Source organism: Dermacentor andersoni, chromosome 2, assembly GCF_023375885.2.
Source record: "Dermacentor andersoni chromosome 2, qqDerAnde1_hic_scaffold, whole genome shotgun sequence".
Lineage (NCBI taxonomy): Eukaryota > Metazoa > Arthropoda > Arachnida > Ixodida > Ixodidae > Dermacentor > Dermacentor andersoni.
This window is the reverse complement of record NC_092815.1, coordinates 101,374,139-101,397,166: the sequence shown is the minus strand read 5'-3', so window position 1 is coordinate 101,397,166 and position 23,028 is coordinate 101,374,139. Positions and strand designations below refer to the sequence as shown.

Genomic DNA, 23,028 nt, shown 5'->3' with positions numbered 1-23,028 from the left:
AGTGTTGCTATTATTCTGTTGGAGATTATTTTGGTAAATATCTTATGCAATACTGGGAGTAAGCTGATGGGCCTATAATTTTTCAATTCTTTAATGTCTCCCTTTTTGTGGACTAGTATAATGTTTGCATTCTTCCAGTTTTCTGGGACCCTTGCAGTCAATAGACATATCGTATAAAGACCGCTAGTTTTCCAAGCATTATGTCTCCTCCATCTTTGATTAAATCGACTGTTATTCCATCTTCTCCTGCTACTCTTCGTCGTTTCATGTCTTGCAAGGCGCTTCTGACCTCATCACTAGTTATAGAAGGAGTTTCTGTATCCTGTTCATTACTGTTTCTAATTGAGGTATCCGGACTCTTCTGGGTACTGTACGGGTCAGTATAGAATTCTTCCACTGCTTTTACTATATCTTCATGATTGCTGATGATATTACCCTGCTTATCTTTTAGTGCATACATCTTGGTTTGTCCTATGCCAAGCTTCTTTCTCACTTTCAGGCTGCGTCCATTTTTTACGGCTTCTTCAGTCTTTCTCATGTTATAGTTTCGAATATCACTTATTTTCGCCTTGTTGATCAGTTTTGACAGTTCCACAAATTCTATTTTATCTCTCGAGTTAGACTTTCATTCTTGATCATTTCTTTATTAGGTCCTTTGTTACTTGGAAGAGCTTGCATACTGGTTGCCTTGGTGCCTTGCATCCCACTTCAATTGCTGCCTCTGAAGCCAACCTAGTTACGGTTTCATTCATTAGCTCTATGTCATCATCATCTCTCTGTTCTAAGGCTGCATGTTTGTTTGCAAGTACCAGCCTGAATTTGTCTGCTTTTACACTTACTGCCTTTAGGTTGACCTGTTTCTTCTTGACCAATTTTGCTCTTTCTGTGCATATATATAAACAAAGCACACAAGAAAGCATGGACAGGACAATTGCAGTCAATCATGCTAACCGTAATGAAGGTGTCCTATATGGGTGTCAAACGGGCACTTTCAATTGTGATCGAGCCCAATAAGGATTGAATTTCTCAACTGCAGTCGAAAAGGGCGATCGTGATCAAAAGTTCCCCTTGTCACACCCATACTAGTGACCAGATCAACACGCACGCCAAGTGCAGTGTGGCTTCTGATGTGTAAAGTGTCACTGCATACATTTGGTTATGTTGGCTATGATAGTTTCAAACAAAATATTTTAGTGTGAATCTATTACCACAGCTAGAGTGTAGCCTCTATAACTGGAGTGCATTATGTTAGCAGAACCTAATCACATTGTTGCAATATGATGCTGTTAACGGATGCGACAGTGCTTGAATTTTCCATGCCTGTCTGTTTGCCCCCGAAGGTTACACGGAGCAAAATGTCATTGCTACACAGGATTCCTTAAGCTTTCGTCATACCCTGTGCTTTCCGCCTTGTGGTTCCGCTGCACCCTCCTCCTCCGCTTTCCACCTCACGCTCTCTTCACCATGGCAGTCTTTCATCCCCCATGGCAATCTATGTTCACTCTTTCATCCTTCGCTGTGATCGTTCGCTCAGTTACACCAAGGGACACTGACGCTGAATGCAGGAACGGGAGTCTAAGAGCTGCACTCTAAAGCATTTCACCAAAGGGACTATAATGTTTTCACATATTCCCACATATAAGCAGTCTTAAGTGTGTCTGCCAAATTTTTTCATTGTCATTGTTTGCAAGTTTTTTTACAACGATGAGTCTAAACCGAGATATCCCAATGGAAAGGTTTTTTGGAGACAGTGCACTACATCCGATTCTGTATGACAAGACGGACCCTGAATACAAGGACGTCGAGGTGACACCCAGTACCTCGTTGCCCGTTTCTTTTGTATGCGGTAACGCCGCAACAGAATAGAGTGCACCAACACCATAATGATCAGTGGCAATGACGTCGGCAACTTCAAAGATATGACTTGCATTAAAACACAAACACAGTGCAGATCTGTCAGCAGACAAAAAGAAAGCAACATCTTGCACCTACACGCAGAGTAAAAGTGAGGAGGCTAGATTTTCATGTTGTCTCTCACTATGCAAATGCAAACGAAAAGATAAAGTGGGCAAATTCTGAAGTTCAAATGTGTGTATATTGAAATGAGCTGACAGGCATATCAATTCCTGGCTTTTATTTGTTTTCACCCCCAACCAGCATAGCCTGTGGGATGGGTGCATACCTGCGAACTCCTGAATTTTCCATAAGGTTTACAAATTCAGGCTTGTTCTACGATACTGCAAATCTTTCATCTAGTTTTACAAGAAATAAATTGTTTCCAAAAAAGTTTTGCTCGCCGGTGTCTGACAATACCCTTGGAAGTCTTATGATGGTGAAAGGACACCAGAGATGTACCTGCTTCAAGAACCTTTATTCAGACAAGTTCATGAAGCAGGCAAAATCAGCAACGGCAAAGTCGCTGTGATCTAAACACTGTTTTGCTTGTCAGCTTGTGCTATGTCCACGAGCGGCCCACCTTATTTGGCAAGAAGCCGATGGAGCAGACGAGCTAAATCCCAGGAAAGAAGGCATAGAAAGATTCACTTTACTAAAGGAATTATGCACATTCAGGCTAATATTTCTTGCATTAAGGATATTTAGGCACTGTTGGTTGCATCACAGTGCAATACCGTAGAGAATATAGCCAGTAAACGGCACATCTTCAGTGGTATTAGAGATGGAGCTACATGTAAGCCAATTTGTTATACGAGAGCAGTTTTGTGCATGATATTCGATGAGACAACAAAGGAAAATTTATTCAGCCAGAGAAGCAGCAGCCACAATCTGCGAAATTCGGGAGGTTTCGCTTAGAAAGCTTCACTTTATAATGTGATATTCTCCCTCCCCGTTTACAGTGTAGTGTCTGTGAGATCTTTACCAATTTTAACGTTCGTAGGTTGGCAGGTATATAATGTGTCCCTCAACAGATCTGTAGGTTCAATGTCTTAACTCTGTCGCTGTATTATATGGATGCAAATCCCACAATAAAGTGGGCAAATTCTCGAGCTCAACTGCGCATATTGAAGTGAGCCGACACAAACGGTCACTTTCTGGCAAACAAAGCAATAGTAAATAAGGCTCGGTCAACTCTTTTTTGACTTACTGGACTTCGAGACTTTCTACATTATTTCAGCAAAAGAGGATAGCTTATAAACAGCAAAATGAATAACTTCTAAAATTTGACGCCTAAATCATGGCTTCACCCGGGACACTACAATGACGCCCGATTTCACAGCGTCATTGCTCATATTCGTTCTTGTTGTGCAGAAGAGGCCCTCAAAACTTACCAGCCTCAGTTCAAGCTCCTCAAAGGCAGTGTTGCCACTGGTCCCTTCTGTTTTTATGTATTTTCCACTAAACTAGGCTTGCAGTCTGGCAAGACTGGCATGTATTTGCAATTCCAAAAGTGCAATGTACAAAGCTGTAAGGGATGCCACAGAAGCAATAAAACAGCTCATACTGATAAAGAATTATTTAAAAACTCTCATTTCTGTTGGGGTTGACTATAAATGGTTGGCTATTAAATGAAAAAATAAGTTTTTGTTTATAGTCTTGAAATGTCAGCCCCAGTCCATGAGCATGATGTCACCGAAATCCTAATATTATTTTTTTCTCATATTCGGGTTGCTATGGCCCAGTAAATGTTCTCGAAACTTGCAATGGTTAGTCTTTGGCTCTTTTGAAATGAAATGTAGTGCATCTTCAACAATTAAAAGTGAATTAAGCACAAGCAAACACCGTCACAATCTACGTTGTCACGGTGATCTGGAGTTTGGAAACTCGGGGCAGCAGTACCACCCATTCTTCATTTGTGTCTTTTGGCTTGTCAAGCCTTCTCACGGCAAGAGTGTATTTCGGTATTGGTAGAATGGCCGTTTACTAATACAGTTGAAATAATCTTTCTGTTGAGTGTTTCTTTTACGGCTCGTGTTGGGGCGACTTTGTGGCGTAAATGAAGCGGCTAATCTGCAAGCTATCTACTGCAGCTGGCATGTTAGCTTGTAAATAAGCAGCGACAGAAGGAGAGACAAGTATTTCTTCTTTTTTTTTTATTTGTCACAAAGTTATATAAGGAGGCTAATTTCTGCACCAATTGAACAAATTGTGAAGCAGTGCAGAATATTTACTATACAGAAAACAGCCTTGTTGAATAAAACATTGAGATACTAACCAATGACCCACATTATCTCTGTGCTTGAAAATAATAAAAAAAAAAACTTGCAAGAAAACAAAACAAAAACTTGCTAAACATAAATGGCACCAGGACTAGACAATATATTTCTTTTGCAGCAATTAGAACATTGCACAGCAGATGGCATACAAATAAAATGTATGAATGGGAAGGTAAAAAAAAACTTATAAAGATAAAGAAGTCAACGTGGATCGGAACAGGCCCCCCCTTTTTAACTGCAGGTAAAACCTGCGCAGGTGCATGTACAGGTACACCATGTACATGTACCGTCAGTCATTCCAGAGTTTTCTTTCTAAAAGTTAACCAAGTAAGGCAGAACAGACAATTTTGCTTTTGTCCCCCAAGAACATCCGGGACATTGAAATACACCAGCAAAATGTCGCTGCATCTCAACCGATATAAAAATTGGGGCTATAAGGATTCGACTATAGTCCCTTAGCCCTGTTTGACAGCTTACAAACAATGGCTGACAGACTTCCGACTCACGCCAACCTTGCTGCCACTTTTGAGCAAGCACATTTGATTGACGCTGCGCTACAGTTTTGTACCAGTTTAAAAAAGAAGAATAGAAGCAAGGCTCTAAACAATAAAAATCGTGAGAAAAAAAAAACGTGCTTTTGTTTTTTCGCCAGCACACACCACAAAGAAAAACAAAACACGTCTTTTCATTCTCTGGCATTGTGCATATGCGGCCAGCACACAGTGCTCAATGCGCCAGACACTTTCTTTCTTAACACACCCATACATACATACACACACACACACACACACACACCCATATGCTAACAGATAAGCACAAGATATATATGTACACCACAAAGCCAAACAGCAGGCAGGTGGCACAGTCTCCATTAGCACTACAGAGCACTTCCAATGGAAAGTTTTGGAGAGAGAGAAAAAAAAGAAAGAGCTGGAGAAGGTGACTACCAGAGGTAGCTAGCTCACACTTTCCTGGGACAGAGACTTGTGCCAATGCACTCTCGATTGGCTCAAAAGAAAAAGATTCACTACTAAAGCACGCTAAAAAAGCTCTTACAGTATTCCACTTTGAAAAAATTAGCTTCCCAATAAAGGCTGCCATACTTGTGAGAGTCAAGTATCGAGAACACGAAGGACCTACTTTGTTCTGGGAGAGACTTGAACGCGATGCAGTATTAAGAGAATGTGTGCCTTGTTTCAAAGCAAAGTTCTGGAACAATCGAATCTGCCACGTCACAACAGTGAGGCAGAGGGGAACGAGGTCAACAGTGGAATACTGTATAAAAAATTTCAGCACAGTCGTACTCAACAGTCGTCAGTCATTCCCGAAAGGAAAGGATGGTCCCCAAAAAGAGTGCAATAGCACCTGCCGCCTCGTCAATAGGCACCCCATTAACAGAAACGGCGTGGGGATGGATCAGTTGTGTAGACAAAATAAGCAAGAGATTCTTTTGTTCTGGACAAGAAATGCACACGTCTTCTACAGTCCTTGTATCTCTATCATGACATCATCTCACACATGCCACTGCCACAAATGGTTGAGTGGCATAGAATTCCACCTTGCATCAATGCACAAGCCTTGGGAATAAACTCGTGCTCAATGGTGGCTTGTAGAAGTTTTACACTGTAAATGTGACAACCCTGCCACCAACATATTCTGGTGCAGTGCGGAACTTAAAAAAGAACTCTTTCCTAAAACACTGCTTTAACGAACTGTACGCTCTACAAATGTGAAGGCACAACTGTACTCTTGCAGCGCTTTTCAAAAATGTAACATTTACATGAAATATATTAAAATATTCTTTCAACCGTTTTGTCGCCAAAATGGAGGTACAAGAAAGCCACCAAGGAGCACTAATTATCTGCTCCTATTTATCAGTGCATCCATAATACAAATCATATTGACAGAAAATTAAAAGGAGACAAATACACAAAAGAAGGGGGATGGGGGCACTGAGTATGTGCAGGTAACCGGTTATCAGCTTGATCAACAGGCAGGTGATGTTAACATGACCCTCTCCAATGCTCTTCAACATGTGCAAGAGAGCATCATCGGCAAACCGGCTTGTTCATGGCAACAGATAGTTTACTAAGCACTGGGTGCTGACACAATCTCTTCACAGCAGGTACATATGAAGAATGTGCAACTAAATAAGCTAAAAACTAACACTAAAAGAGACCACAGCTAAATTAATTCTTTTGCTTCCTTCTTCGGGCTACAAGTAAGCAGCAAAGAAGAAGAAAAAAAAGAAACTTGCACACAGGGAAGTCGCCCGCTCTCTTCTGGAGCACGGAGAGGGTGAAACCACATCTTGTAGACCGGCACACACTTCCTAATTTAGTTTTGCTGGCACCAAGAAACACTGACTAGCTTCTTCACAGAGGCACCAGTTCACAAACCACAAAAGGACACACATTACAACAAGCCATGGATCCCCCAGCATGCACCGAGTTAACATGCAAGTTTGACGCAGTGCATAGTCTGGCAGAAGATTCACAGGAGACAGGAAGACCGATTCCACCAGGGCCCGAATGTTACAAATTCCATAAAGTGTAACAGAAAGCAAGATTCCAACCATAATGGCACGATCATCTAAAACAAAGCAAGCTTCATTCAGAAGCAGAGCACTAAACATTGTTCACCAGTTTTTTTTTTCTACATGATGTAAATATTAGCACAGCAACTTTGGGACCTGGCAGACACACACCGCTCTGCCTTGAAACTTCAGGGACGAAAAGAAGTGGCGCAGCCAATAAAGAAAGGAGGGGACATTAAAAGAATGCAAAAGAGTGCCTCCTGATGACAGAGGAAGTGACGTCTCTTCCTGTTCGCACTAACTCGAGCACATGAAAAGCAAAGACGTGAACTCTGCACACGGTATCATTTACCAAGCACTCCCATGTTGGAAACAGTCAAAAACAAAAAGGAACGCATTCCTAAAAAGAAAAAATGAAAATCGAGTTTGCCAAGCTCCCTTGTTTTCCTTGTACATCAAACTGGGGCCAGTGAAACCAGCTGGCCAGCCAGCAAGCCGTCTCAGATGCAGCGGGTGTGATGGTGGCACGCATGTGTGCAAGTGCAGTGAGGAGTCATCACCGAGGAAGAAAAGAGGCACGTAGAGGAAAGAAGTCCGTGAGGCAGGAATGGGCAGCAGCAGATGAGTCGAGTGAGTGATCGCAGCAGGTGTGGGCAAGTAGACGGCTCTCTCTCTCTTCAGACCCTCCAAAGCCGAGTGGTGGTGTGTTCGTTGTCGAGCCGCAATGTGTCTATTATCGATTCCTGAAGCAGCAAACAAATAGATTACAAATGGGTGAGTAAAAACTGCCAGCCACATCATCAGCGCCATCACGTATGGCATAAAACGTCTATCACGGTCCTTCTTAAGTTTCTCTAGTGATCTGTCTTGGGTCAAGTGCATTAATGAAGGAGTATTGACATATTATTTTGCTCCTTACACATCATCATGGCACAAAGGCATCCTGTGATGCAGCCAAGACATGACACAAATACTAATGATCGAAGGGGACAAGCAACTCGCAGCAGTGCCCATCTCTCCATCAAAGCAAAGTTGAATAAAGCATCCAGATGTGCAGCTTCTTAGAACTGAATAACTTCATCCTCGTTTGGCACAAGGAAGACTATTCATGATTTGAATGCTAGTGAAATGTAAGAAAGTGTCATTGCGAATTTAAGTGCCAATGTGGAAATAAATTAATAATTTTTCACTGCAATTTCATGCAAAGTCATTAACAATCAAAGCAAACAAAGTACATTGATGCTAGTGCATTCTCATAAGAGCAATCCCCAATACCAAACTTACAATGGTAAGCTGGATATGAAACTCCCTATAAAAAATGGAGCACGCTTTTCCTTACTGACACGCAACACAGATAGGGCAGGGACAGCTCTAGATAACCAAACATAATGCCATGCAGTTCAACTTATGTCAATTTACGCCATGCTGTGCATCTGCATTACACCTTCCGAGCACAGGAACAAACCATAGCAGACTACACACAATCAGCTTTATTTTGTCATTTAGTAGGCACACGGTTAGGACATATCACATCCAAGATATAGTTGTCACAAATTGTGGTAGCAAACTCGAGCTTTTCAGGCTGTTAGCAAGCACACAGAAACAACACAGCGGGCACTGCAGTTTTTCGCCCTTCATAGTTCACACCCATGCGTTTACCTCATTTCCCTCGACACGAGCCGATATGCCCATCAAAGTTGCCGGTGATTTAAAAGAAAAACTGCAAATGCAAAGAGTTGCAAACCTTCAGAATAGCAACTCAAGCAAGCTATTACATTACTGCTACAACTACTATACAGCTACTACAGTAGAATTCATTTTCAACAAGACTGAGCACTTGTGGGCATCTAGTCACAATGTCAGATATGTGAAAGTTACAACACAGAACTGTGCAAGGCACCTATCACTGGCCATCATAAAATATTTCTGCCACATTAAACTAAATTACAAGGTTTTAGGTGCCAAAACATTATCTGATTATCACGCATGCCACAGCGGGGGACTCTGGATCAAACCCTTTGAAAAGGTCTGCAAAAGCCTCATCATCATCAGAGCCACCCAGTTCTTCAGGAGCGATGGCATGTACTAACAGAAAAACTATGTTCTGGGGAACAGTAGTCAAACAAGGAATGTCTTAGCCTGGCACCAACATTTTTAACGAGGAGACTTGTTTTTGTAAGGCTAAGGGGACTTTGAAACAATGGCTTCAGCCCGAGACATCCCTTGTTCAATCACAGTTTATCTCTTCAAATATCCATCTTCCTGTAAACCTTGCATTGTGGGCAGTACTTTATGATCAATGTTTTTGTTGATATATCCAGAAGTAATTTTAGGTAAACAACCAGAATGTAAACAAATTGAGAAAATGAAACATTCATTCAATGAGCCAATGGCTTAATCAACTAGCAGCAATATGGTATAAAGAGAGAACGTTTCTGACCTTGTTAGAGAGTCGGGACCCAAACTCCTTGAGCTGTTCATCGATACTCTTCTTGGAATCTGAGCACTGTGACTGCGAGACTGAAGTACTTGTTGCACTAGCTGCTGCTTCACTGGTGACCACACCGGAGAGACTAGAAGAGCCTGAAACAAGTTCCATTCTGTCAGTTCAAAAATATCCATTGTAGAAACAAACACAAATAGAAGGAAGCACCTAAAGTTGCATTAGCATATTTTTACAGATCAGAATTTTGCTTGAATTATTGAAATTTTGAATCAGCCAATGTTGATACAAATATAAGCCAATATAGAATGTAGTTTATTACTTATGCTGAATTCCAATGGCAGATCGCGAGCGCTCGGCCGCATCACGAACGGAGCATGTTGCTTCAATTGAGATTGCTCTCGCCAAATCTGCGAATGGAATGCGTGTGTTTTCGCGGGTGGGGGGGCACTTAGTACAGGACAATCATGTGAGAGGGTGTTAGACTAGAGGTGGATCGGGTAGGCCTCATCACCATCACCATCACCACCATCACCATCATCTGGATCATCCTAGCATTTCATCCGTTTGCTTTTCTTCCGTGTTAGAAGAATCATCACTGGACTCGGAGCTGAGTCGGAGCTGTCACTATTCAGGAGCAAGAACAAGAACAAATGGCACGACGTAACGTCCATGTTTTCCATGTCGTCCATAGCTGCTCGTGACCCGAAATAGATGACCTTGACAGGAAGCAGGGGCAGGTGAAGGAAATACATCACGCGGACCTTCTGGTCAAATCTGCCGATTTCGGCAGACAAATATGTTTGCTCCACAGAGCAATCCGGAATCGGTGGCTGCTCTCAATCTGCCATAGGAACACACAATTCACGCTCTCATTCTGCCATTGGAATAGTGTTGCTCCATACAGAGCACAAAAACTTGATCTGGATCTACCATTGCAATTCGACATTACACATGCATTTCTTGTTCCATTCCAATAGCTAGATTCTCAGGACAGCTATATGAAAAGATCCATACATGATCAGGCAGCAACTAAGCCTGTTGCATCATTTTGAAGCTGTGCCCATCAACAAATGCATGCAGTGGCATTAATATAAAACAAGGACTTATTTTGACTATTTACACATCATGAATGTCCTCTCTAAAGCTGGTTATGGCTGCATTCCTCTGCCATGTTTACCCGTACAGTCCAAATATACTGAAATACTTGCTTGTCTTGCTTGACTACCACAGATTCAAAATGCATTGCAAACACGGCAGCCCAACAAAAATATTTAGTTTTTGTATTAATTAACCAAAATTAGCCTACTTGTTAGTTATCGCAAGCACACTGTACTGTACTGTGAGTGATATTTTATCAAGAAGGAGGCAAAGTGGAATCAAAAGCAGGACTGGGAATAGTATGTTCACCTGGACTAGTCGATACACTCACTGCAGCTTCAAAAGTAAAAGCTAAGCAAGCTAAGTAAACTACATACAAAAGCAGGAGTAACATACACTTATGCTGCTGACAACTCCTCTCTCTTATGCATGTGTGTGTGGTTCTGTGTGTGTGTCATAGAAAAACAGCACAAGCTTGACTACATGCGTGATGCGTGGTTCTAAATTTCAGTACATGGAATGGGTCAAGCGTACCTAAAATCCGTAGAGTTCTACCATGCATGACAAAATCTTCCTTCAATTCTAAGACAAATGTACCGAAAGGTATCTTCCAGATCTGGCCCACAGATAATGGCAGCGGAATTCTCACCAATCTCATCCTTGCTGCCTGTCCTGCGATGTGCAGCTGTCCCCGTAGCGGCAGAGCCCAACGTGACAGAGGAAGCTGCCCGTGCGTGCCGTGGTCGCCCCATGACAGCGCTCTGCAGTACCGCATCTTTCTCCTGGGAGTGCTGTTGCAGTACTCGAATCATGGCATCTTTCTCTGCGAGCCGGGACTCCAGGTCCTTCAGCCTACACACAACAAGAAGGGCACGCATAAAGATGGGGCCCAAGTTGCATGCTTCGTGAGAGCACACACGTGAATATTAGGGTACTGCGATGTATACAGGTCTTTAATTGTCTTTCATGTAGCACTGTTACTCAATTTGAGCTCCTTAAGTTTTCAAATCATGCTCGGAGAGGCACAAATTGTTTAGTACTGCCGTGGAAACCACACAGCCCAACTTTTCTATTCAGCGGCATATATTATCAGACAAACAAAAGGTGAACAAGTTAGGGCCTAACTAGACTGCACCCTTTCGTTTCCGCCTTTGTCATCTTTAAGGGCGTCCTGAACCACCCCTTGGGCATGGTTAAAAACCCAGTCTACGGATAGCATACGCTGCTGTGAACATCTCAACCAAATTTTGAAGCTGTGTGCGGTGCATAGAGCTTGCAAACAGAATGTGAAGTCGCCTTTTACTCCAATGCTCTTCTTTCAACAGAAGCCTGTTCCTCACTCTTTTCGGGCTGCTTTATTTTGTAATATAGCAGATTTTCATACGCAGCTGCCATTGACCAGTAGCTGACATCAATCAAGAAGGGTATATTGATCAGTGCACTTCTTACTGTTACTGTGTATATTTATTGACGCAGCTTAATAAACAGGCCGAAGTAAGCAAAAACCTGCTTTCGAATTTCGATAATTACGTATTTCTGGAAGAAGCTGACTGTCATGTACTCATGCTTTGCCACGGCCACCCGCATAGGAATTCAACTTTGGCAACCCTGCTATCGGTGCCGTAGTCATCGGGTCTCACTAACTTCGACTAGTTTTGAACACTCAACTAGCCTCGAACCACGAGAAACTTAAGGTTGGACCCCACGCATGCTTGCCACAGCGCATGCGCTCATTTTCGTTAGATGCCTTGGCAGACTTTGCTTGATATTGGGTAATTGATAGTGCTTCAATATGCGCAAACTGAATGTGGCTGCTACCTGTCAGCCAAGTTGGTGCAGGATAAAGCTGGTCTGTACCTTGTAGTACGGCCAGACAGATGCAGCATATGAGCATGAGTGCCCACTCAAGCCCTGTCGTACACAAAGCAAACGCTGCGCATATGCGCTACAGTTGCACATAGCTACGGTCTGCTACATAGCGTAGATACCATGGATGCACATATTTAACAAGCAAATACATAACCACGTATCAAATGGCTGCTCTGATTGCATTTCTAGCGCTTATTGAGACACATTTAAAATGATTAGGGCGGCCTATAGCAAGTACCTTTATTAGAGCAAGATTTCAATAAAATGTTTGGTCTATGCATGCATTAGTGCTTATACTCCTGGTTATTACCTGCAGCCATTTGCTGGGAGCTAAATGCACAGTGCTCCAGTATCCGATGATAAAAACAACCATGTCCGCTCTGACTCTCCGCGTAACTTTCTCAAGTTACTCTTTCAAATGCAACCTGTAAAAAGTTACTGCTGGCAGCAGGCACTCGTAATCTAACGTGTTTCAGTCCAATCCTCTTCTGCAGGCAGCACACCAGGCCAATCTTAATTTAAGGTGGTTCACGATACAACATTAGTTACACATGCATACACAGAGGACTTGAAGATTATACACAATGAACACACAACAGCCATCCACTGTAACCAGATAGAACAACGGCCAAGCAGCTGATGACACACCACGTTACTGCTGCTAATTTTGCCAGAAAAATAGCAAAGTCATTGCTCACAAATGGCAAGGCTAAGGTAGCACTCACTTTCCTTCCTGCTCAGCGCACTTTCGTTGTGATGCATAGAGCTCGTCCATCTGCTTGAGCTTCTCTGACCGGACCTGCGCAATCAGCTTCTCGCTCTCCTGGGAGGTGCGCTCCAATGCAGCTATCTTGGCATCCCTGCAAACAATGTGAACGTGATCACAAGTTATAGAGGCTTAACATTTCCATTGTGGCTTTTCAGATTTCACAAAAGGCACAACACGTAGAAGTGCATATATCAGGCAATGGCAAACATTTGAAGCAAGTTAAGGGATAACCTACAAACATGCCACCTCTGAACTTTGTGCTCATTCACATTTGTTTGAGAACTGAGCACTTGGACACAAGCATCAACTACGCAGCCATTTCAACGCCAGCTGTACAACTACAACAAAGTCAGTAACCAATAAATCCGAATCACTGGTGGCATTGTCATGTGCACTATTGAAGCACTGTATAACAGTGACAACTTTTGAATGCAGTATGCTTTCTTGTTTGGTTTTTCTAACACGATCATCTTTTTGGGATAACCGTTTATCATGTTGATTCTGGGCCAACCTGTACAGAAAACTACCAACTCGACAGCACAGTTAAAGGGACACTAAAGGCAAATACTAAGGCGACATGGATTGCTTATATACCATTTCAGGAAACTCACAACGCTTGTTTTGTGCCAAGAAAAGATTTAGTTTATGAGAAAATTGCATCTGAAGGGTCCGAATACCTTTCTTGAATTTCAAATCTCCGGCCACCAAACCGGCAGAGTGGTGACGTTGCATGCGCCATCACCACCCTTTGCTGCCGTCAATGAGTAAAATGGCACCCGACAGACGACGGTACCGAGCCAAGACAGAACAGCGGATTCACTGCTGCAGCAGCTTTTCGGTCAAGTGGCGTAGACCGTTCGGGTATCTCACGACATCGCATGGAAATTGAATTCTCTGCTACTTGCAGTTTGTGCGAGTTCCACGAACCAGCAAAACGAGCGCAGCACCACGCGATAACGGAACTACTGAAATGCGAAAGCGTGGGCAGCGTGGAGTCGAGCGAAAACTAAACCTTTTGACCGCCTGCGTCGTTCTCAAGGGTAACATCAATGAGTTCCTTTTTTCTAAAGATGAAATACAACTGGCTAAGTGGCATTTTATTTCATCTTACAATGCAATACAATGATGTTTTTAAAACGAGTGGTTGAGTACTAGTGACATAATTTAAATGAGGAGTGCTGTCGTCATCGTGCAAGTACTTGAATGTCCCAGGGGAGTCTCTAATCATGCCCTGCATTTACTTCAATTTCTTGATTACTAAGGCTCTGTTCGCGATAATATTGACGCCTTAGAGATTCTCGAACTAATCTATCCCTCTAGCTTGACGTACTATTTCCCTTTAGTGTCCCTTTAAAGTGGAACAGTATGTAAGGTTTCAAAGCAGACCCACACACAGATGGGAGCAGCAGCCAGTGCGCGGCCGTATTGCTGGGTCGGATGCGCAGGTGTATGAGTCGATGCGCTACAGAGAGCATGGTCGATAGAGTGGCATGTTTGAATTAACTGCTCCAAACGCTTACGCATTTGAGTTACTGGGCGTTTTCACACACTGAAATACAAATAATTTTGACAGGGCCATAGCGTCAGCTAGAATAAACCAGAAGTTCAAATTGACGAGATTCCATTATGTCGGGCCATTTTTTTTAGTTCCCTTGGTGAGCGAAAATTCAGTCAGTTGTGCTACGACATCACAGATTGAGACGAGATCTGAACCAAGAGAAAATGGTGCTGGTGGCATTTTACACAGTACAGCTGTATCTGTGTGGTCCCGGTATGTCGCACTTCATCACGCCTCGCATAGATACAGCAAATGATGGCGAAAATGCTACTTTGTAGGAGAGTCTATGCTAAAACCATGCCTGCAACAACAGAAAAAACAAGTTGTGCAGCAACGCTTACTTGGGCACAGAAGCAGCATCCACAGCAATTTGGCGCATTGTGCTTTCCTCCAGGTATCTCTGCTCCCACTGGAAGCATAGAAAACAAAACAAAGCTTACAATGTGCCCTACAATTTCACATGCTAATATGTGCCGTTCTATTTTTCGACTGGCTACCCACCTTTGACACTTCGTTTTCCAGGCCAATTATCTTCTCCTCGTACTCTCTCAATGTCTTCTTGAGGATCTCAACGTCCTCCGATTCCTTCCTTGGATTGCTAGGTGATTTACCATCGGTCTGAAGGCACAAGAAATTAAGCAAGGTTACTCACAGCTCGATAGATTAGATGTGTTTTGGACACACTTTACACAGCAAGCAAAGGACAGACTGCTGTTGATAAGCAGTATTTCCAACTTGCAACTTTACGTAATTCCTGGAAGTAAGTCTCTGAATACCCTAGCATGTGAATGAATTTGTTTTTAGCGCTGCCTGTGTGCCTCCTCCTTAAAGGGACACTAAAGGCAAAAACTAAGTCGACGTGGAGTGCTAAAATACAATTCCAGAAATCTTGCAGCACTTGTTTCGTGCCAAGATAACACTTAGTTTACGAGAAAGCTGCATCTGAAGGGTCCGCATACCTTTAGCACAATTCAAATTGCCTGCCTCCGGGCAGGGAGTGGCGATTGTATATGCCACCGGTAAGTAAAACGGTGCCTGACAGACAGCACTACGGTTTTCGGTGCAAAACGCTAACGCGTGGCCATGGAGAAACCGAGCCAAGACAGAGCTTTGGATTCACCCTTGCAGCTGCTTTTGGTCAAGTGGCGTTGACCGTTTGGGAAGCTCACGACATCACACGGACGTGGCATTCTCTGCTACTTGCAGTATGTGCGATTTTCGCAAGCCAACAAAACCAGCATACCACTGCGCAATAACAAAACTACTAAAATGCAAAAGTGCGGGCTGCGCAGAGTGGAGAAAATGAAACCTTTCGACCACCCAAGTCGATGTCACATATAATATCAATGAGTACTTTTTTCTAAAAATCAAACAAAACTGCACAAGTAGCATTTTTCTTCGTCTTATAATGCTACAGTACAATGACCCTTTTATTAGAAGTACCGTATTTACTCGCATAATGATCGCACTCGCGTAATGATCGCACCCCTGAATTTTGTCGTCAAAATTCGATTTTATTTATTTCCCGCGTAATGATCGCACCCCGAACTTGCCGCAGCGATATGTCGTGTGCCAAGTCTAGCTAATACCCCTGTCACACGGGCACCCGCGAACTCCGTTGAGCATGAAACTCCCTAACGGAGATTGACGGCAATAGAGTTGCGGCCGCGCTACACGGCACAGTGCGAGCTTTCGACCGGCGCCGCACGGGGTACAAACGGCGCTGCTGCGCTTACTTCCGCGTGCAACTGTTCACATATACGGTCGCCGTTAAAGTAATCTATGTGCATTTTTTAACGCTGTATGTAATAATATAAAATCACAGCGAGAAACGTTGCGGTACGTTACTGCAAGACTTTTGTTTTCCAAGCATAGCGAAGTTGCAAGCGATGCTGGCCACACTGTGCTCTTGCTTTCGTTCGTGGGCAGAACGGGTCACATTGTTGGGCTGGTGCGCTTCGAGTTGTGATTCCGCTGTGTAATCGTGCGTGTCTGTGTGTTCGCGGTGCGCCGGGATCGCTCATGGTGCGTGTCACCCGGAGAATTTTACCCGTACGGCTTGAACGATACGTGCAGCTCCCGTGCATATAAAAACAAACAAAATGGCGGAACTACGTTTCCTGATGCAGCGTGGCGAAGTATTGGTGTAGAGAGTACAGGTGCTGATGCCCTTAAAAACAAATTAAAACATCCATTATGTGGCATATATCCCAAGGCAAAAAAAAAGATAATGCTAAAATTTGTAAATGAACCAGTTACGACGATTTTACTAGCGTGGTTTTCTGCAGAACTGTAGCTACCTGGGAACGAGAGTACTCCATCCAACCGTAATGGTCATTGCCGAACTCCCTTCGCCCAAAATCTCCATTTAACTTCCTTGGCGCAAGGGAGACCGTGTGACACGGAGCGCAACTCCATTGGCGTAAAGACGAAGGAGTTCAATGGAGTTCACGGGTGCCCGTGTGACAGGGGTATAATAATGATTGCGCTTACCATCTGTTGAATGCTACGCGAACGACTATTCAAGACGAACCAGGCGGTCTGCACGCACCAAACACTCTTAAGTAGATGCCTCATTTCATTACTTTCATCACTTTCCGCACTTCCATGACAAAAAGAGGCACAACCAAACTTTCCTTTATTATGTGTAGGCTTTATAATGGTTGTGGTCAATAACAAAAAAGGTGCCTTTCGATTCTTCTCATCTGCACTCGTGGGCAAGCAACAAATCGCAAGCGGCAACGATAGTAGCCACGTTTACACTGATACGTTAAAAGTGTACCTTATTCATATGCCAACGCTTGTAACACAGCTAAAATATTCACCCACCCTTAGCGCAAACGTGCAGTATTAGGATAGTAGTGAAGACAGATGCCGCAGTTTCTGCAGCATGCCCGCCATGTGTTTCTATGTCACTGGCAGCTAAGCGTGCCCATCTGTTTCTGCCCCCTCAAAGTGGACATGGCTACGTTATTGCCGCAAACTTACCGATATTAACGATATTATTCATTACTGATACGGAAAAAACTGTTTCAATGCATGTAATGTACTCACGAGAAGAAAAAAAAAAATCGCGTTCGGCGCTTTCGGCTTGCTCAGCCGGCCGCCATTTTTGTTTTGGTGTCCCGCACCCGCATCCCGCAGCAAACGGGGGACGAAAAAAATTTTTTTTTTTTCACGGGAAATTTAACCCGCGTAATGATCGCACCCCTGAATTAGCGTCAATTTTTTCTGACAAAAAAGTGCGATCATTATGCGAGTAAATACAGTAGTTGAGTACTAGTGACATAATTACAAGGAGGAATGCCTTTATCATCGGGCTAGTGCTTGAATGTCCCGGGGGAGTCTCTAATCGTGTCCTGCATTTGCTTCAATTTCTCTATTACTAAAGCTCTGTTCACGATAATATTGATGCCTTATGCCTTCTCAAACACTTGACTATCACTTGGCTTGACTTAATATTCGCCTTTAGTGTCCCTTCATATAGTGTCTGCTCAGTGAGTCACACCTTTCAGAGTATTTGATTAGAATACAAAGTTAATATGTGAAATAAAACTGAGCTTTCACAGTCAACAAAGAGTTGCCCATTTATACATGTAACAGCACATTTCTGTGGTGCATTATGCAAAGCTACAGTGCTTCACCTACAGCTTTGTTTTTCTTGATTTTCATTTTTAGCTTTTCTTTCTTTTCAGAGCAGCATTAGAGCCACCAAGATTTCTTATCAGGCACATGTTACATGTGCCCAAGTTGTGCCCAAGTTCCAGCTGTGCTGGAACTAGCACAGTTATAAAGGTGAACAATAAGAAAAGAAAGAAGAGGAGGAACAACATAGATTTAAACAAGCCAACTGTGAGGAATATTCCTAAGATACTCAAAACGACCTAGATCATATATACAGAAACAAATTTGTAGGGCTGGGATTATTAATGAAACAGAAAAGCAAGTAAAAGATTCATTCAAATGAGAATCATTTGAGCGTGCATGCTGTAACAAAACAACTGTAGTTAACTGAGAAAGTCTCAGAACATAAAGCTACTGCACTGTGTGTCAAAAGACAGAAACACGTTACCCACCTTTTGTGCGGTAAGGTTTTCTACATCCCGCTCCAGCTGGCTTCGGAAACGCTTCTCCATCTGCAGCCTCCGTTCACTCGCCATCTGCATTTCGGCTAGATGCTTCTGAAGCTGACCAGCCCGTTCCACATAAAACTGCTTCTTGCGACACTGCAGAGAGAAAAGAAAAAAGAAAAATCGTAGCGTGACACAGCGTTTCACGAAGACATCAGAGAAGCAGAAGGAGACAATGACAGGCATGTTCTCAAAAATGCCACTGCTTAACATTACATGATTGAATATAATGCTAAGCTTGCATTTCAAAAACTGTAACCAGAAGTCTGGACATTTAGCTCACAATACTCAGTGCGCCCCGCATCATAAATTTACCCAATCTGTGCCCCATCGACAACCCAAGAAGTATTTCTGAGGCTTAGACAGGACGCACAACGACTACATAAACACGCACATTGAAATGCATGGAAGAGAATGTAGTGTCTAGGAATACCGGAGTCGGACAACCTGTTGCACTATGAAGAAATATATTCATTCGACACACACACACACACACATACAAACATGCACATATAGTTTGCAGGTGGAGCCATTCTTCAGGCAGGCGTGTTACCAGTTCCTACCTCTTCTTCCAATTTGACCACGTTGGCTTGTGCATTGTTCAGTGCATTGTCAAGGATATCGATGTGGTTGCGCTGCTCCTGCAGCGTCGCTCGTTGTGCCTGTAGCTCTATCTCCTTGCGCTCCTTCTCAGCAGTAAGCTCCTTGTCTGCGTAAAGTAAAACAGGAATCCCATGGTTGCAAAACTCCCTTAGGCAAGTATATAATGATTAATGCTACAAGAATACCACAAGTACTACAAGAATAGAATGTCTTTCACTAGGCACCTAATGTTAACTTAAATTGCATACATATGTCTGCACTTCAGTCACCTCAAATTGGGTATCTCGTATATGCCTATGTGAAACTGAATGAAAGGACATTTACTTTGCGTGAGAAGCTGTGCAATTAGCACATCCCTTCTGCTGACTTCTTTCTTCAGTTCAGAGTCACCATGGTCTGGCAGCTGCAGATCAAACACGTGCCACATTTGAGAACTCTTGGCAGTACATAAATGAAAGAACTAGATGTGATGTAGGTAGTCCTTACAACACTTACCGATCGAATGGACAGCTGTGTCAGCGTGGCATCCAGTTGCTCTGTACAAGTAAAGTAAGCAAACACAATTTAGTCTTCCTTGCACGAAAAAGTGGTTTCAGAACAGCTGTGCGTCAATAAGTCCCACATTGAAATGCAAGAACCATTCCTAGAACAAGCCCTCGTGCTTGCTGACTCTTTAAGTCTATGAGAGAAAAGTACCAACTGCTTTTTTGGTTCCCTTGGTCAATATTGACACATTGTTCCTTGTCATATTGACATGTCACTATCACGTGACAATATGACATGTGCAAGCGCATGCCCCCACACACATATGCACATACACATGTGCACACACACATGTACACATAAGAAGACATGAAGGAACCCAACTTTCGTTCCCAATATGGGGTGTGTGTAAGCTCACATTACTAACTGTCTTGTCCCCTTGCCCTTATCTTTCCGACTTCCTTTTTGTGGAGTGTCACATTATCAACTGGGCACATGCTCATTAATAATTCTGCCCTTCTCCTGGTTTACTTTCTTTCACCAGTAAATATTAATTTATACATGCAAACAAAGGCTTAAGTCTGAGCCACAAGGCAGTTAAGGCCTTGATAAAGGTCTCAGAGGATTACACCTATAATTGCAAATGGACCTCAATCCTTAACCCATCCTAACTCCATGAAGATATTTCTACCCCTCAAGTTAAGTGAAGCAGTCACTATACTACGAAAGCACTCTTTATTAACCTACGATAAACAGTTTCTTGAGAAACACCCTTCAGATGCTAAAATTGGCAAAATCCCAAAATTATATTTCAGGAACTGCCAAGCATGTTCGCGAAGAATAGTGACCACTTCAGTTGAGGGATAGTGCAGCCCTATGCTGAATCAAGGTGATAAAGGTGAGCAAGAGCACAAAAGCCTAGAAATTAAACCATAGCTTATGTAAACACATCACACAATGCCTCAATGAATGCAAACCACAAGAAGGCAGGCTTATTCTTTCCCTTAACAATGGTCTAACAAGCAGCAACTGACGAGACTGGTTAAACATTAGGCTTCTCATAATTTCATCTCTTCTCTATTCCCATGGTCATTTTTTTGCATGATCAACCTCCCAAAAAAGCACAGTGGCTGACCAATGACAACCTCGCGATTTTCCAGACATTGTGAGTAAAATGGCCAACTAGATTTCAGCTGCACGTGTCCTGAATCATCTGGTTGATAAGAGGCAAGCAAGAGACCAGTTCAACAATGACAGAATGGTGCTGCCATCTTGCCATAACGGTAACACTAGGCTAGTGATGGATGTTTATTCAGCCAATTCTGCAAGCAGCGACGTTAAGAAAACACATTCAGCATGTGCCTTTGGTGTCAGCGTGCTCAATTACCTTGCTGATATCAGGTTAGTCGCAGTACCATGGAATCAGTCATATAGTTTAAAAGCATCCACACTAACGAAATTATGGGCAGATGCTGCACAGGGCATTGGCTAGCACAACCGCACTGTCTGACTCTACTTCGAAATGACCCTCATGCTTGTCACAAATGGCACGTAGTCACAGCTGCCTCCTTCTTCGTGCTGACCATGAAAGGCCTACCTTTGAGTCGGCGCGACACCTCTTGCGACTTGCTGAGCTCCCGCTCAAGGCGAGACTGCATGGCACCGTGCAAGCGCTCGCGCTTTTCTGTTGACTGCGCCAGGCTGTCGTGGTCGTTCTGAAGCTTCTGAAGCTCCAATTCCAACCGCTGCAGCCGAGACACCTTGCTGTAGTACATGTCCAGCTCAGCCTTCAGAGCGCTATTCTCTTCAAGCAACTGCTGCACAGCCTGCACTGCAGTCTCCGGTTCCAAGGTCATGGCACTTCCACTGGGACGAGCGTGCGCCTGCTGCTGTTGCTGTAGCTGCTGTTGCTGTAGCTGCTGTTGCTGTAGTTGCTGTTGCTGTAGTTGCTGTTGCTGTAGTTGCTGTTGCTGTAGTTGCTGCTGCTGTAGTTGCTGCTGCTGCTGTTGCTGCTGGTAAAGAAGTGCAGCTGCAGCAGCAGCCATGTTGGTTTGCTGCTGCAACTGCTGTTGGTACTGCTGCTGCATTGATTGCTGCTGCGAAAAGATGCGTGGTGGCGATCCCCTGCCACCCCCTACACCTCCACTTGCGGCTGCCTCAATGTCAACTGCTGCCACCTTCCAACGTGGAGAGCTGCTGCCTCCATTCACAACCTGCGAGAATGAGCAACATTTTCATGTCATTGAACACATTTACTCATTTTAAAATATGCATGTGTGTGTCTCGATAATCACAAGTCTATGAGGATATGTAAAAAGAAGGGGCAGTAAATAGAAAACAATAAAACATGAGGGCGAGACACGATAAACTGTGCAGCAGACCAGGCTGCCTTGGCAAGTGTGGCAGAAGTACAGCACAACATTCGGCGACTGTTCTACCTGGCTCCCTTGGTAACGTACTGGGTCAGCCCACAATATGCTATGTGTAGGACTTTACACCAGCATTTTGTTTTGTGCGCATTCATTCTCCACTGAGAATAATCAATGAAATCAAACAAGCCATGAGAACAGTATGCTAAATAATAACTAAGCATGCTACTGATAATGATGTGCATTATGAACTGATGATAATCTGCATTAAAATTAGATATTGTTGGATTCTAACTAAGTTTCATTAGATAAAGGCTACAAATATGAACCTGTTGTTACACTATGGGCAAGAAGCCCACCACCACATGGTGCAATATAATGCACAGCCATAAATAGAGAGCCCAATCATAATTAGCATGCTATGTGGAGGCCACTCCACAGACACAGTGCTAGCAGTGTGAGCGATTCAGTGTTACAACATGAGCATTTGGCACAGTTACCAACAGCAAAGGAGGACAACAAGCTAGAAATAAGACTAGAAGTCCTAAACTGAGTGTTCAGGAGGCAGTGAAAACAAAAGCTGCACTTCGTACCCTACATTTCTTTTATTTGTTAATTAAGCAATGCAGGCAGAAAAAGTAGCAGTGACAAAATGTTATGTTGCACACTACATTTTCTTTAGTGCAAGCTGGAAACTGAAAATGTTTCAGCTTCTAGCTAGCTTTGAATATTATTCAGGTCAAAACATCACCATCATGATGACCACTGCCTCCCAGACTGCGATTTTTGTTCTCGCATAGCATGTGCATATCAATTTACAGACACAATACCCTCATATTCCCACATTGTCTTCTTAATTCCTAAAGTGAAAGGAAGAAGCGTAAGAATATAAAGCCTCACATGTACTTCACACATGTGATAGTTCGAGACAGTATATGGGACAAACGAGGCACACAAGTATAATCTTTCGTGAGCGTTATTGCAATAAGCATGTA

General features: G+C 43.2%; 1 protein-coding gene across 4 annotated transcripts in view; it reads right to left on the bottom strand.

The window, feature by feature from the left end:
• Window positions 1-4,034: 4,034 nt before the first annotated feature.
• The window catches only part of LOC126541527 (uncharacterized), a 73,483-nt gene continuing 54,489 nt past the window's right edge, over window positions 4,035-23,028 (bottom strand). For 3 of the 4 annotated variants that reach the window (XM_055076716.2, XM_050188324.3, XM_050188325.3), the window contains exons 4-14: window positions 21,262-21,877; window positions 19,677-19,717; window positions 19,506-19,584; window positions 19,142-19,287; window positions 18,525-18,674; window positions 14,950-15,066; window positions 14,790-14,857; window positions 12,847-12,981; window positions 10,902-11,104; window positions 9,149-9,291; window positions 4,035-7,451 (exon numbers count right to left, since the gene is read on the bottom strand). In XM_055076716.2, coding sequence (XP_054932691.2) covers window positions 7,386-7,451; window positions 9,149-9,291; window positions 10,902-11,104; window positions 12,847-12,981; window positions 14,790-14,857; window positions 14,950-15,066; window positions 18,525-18,674; window positions 19,142-19,287; window positions 19,506-19,584; window positions 19,677-19,717; window positions 21,262-21,877 — 1,764 coding nt within the window. In that variant the 3' untranslated portion in view covers window positions 4,035-7,385. Of the gene's footprint in view, window positions 7,452-8,367; window positions 8,429-9,148; window positions 9,292-10,901; window positions 11,105-12,846; window positions 12,982-14,789; window positions 14,858-14,949; window positions 15,067-18,524; window positions 18,675-19,141; window positions 19,288-19,505; window positions 19,585-19,676; window positions 19,718-21,261; window positions 21,878-23,028 lie in introns of all 4 variants that reach the window. The other variant, XM_055076717.2, reaches the window with a different exon arrangement.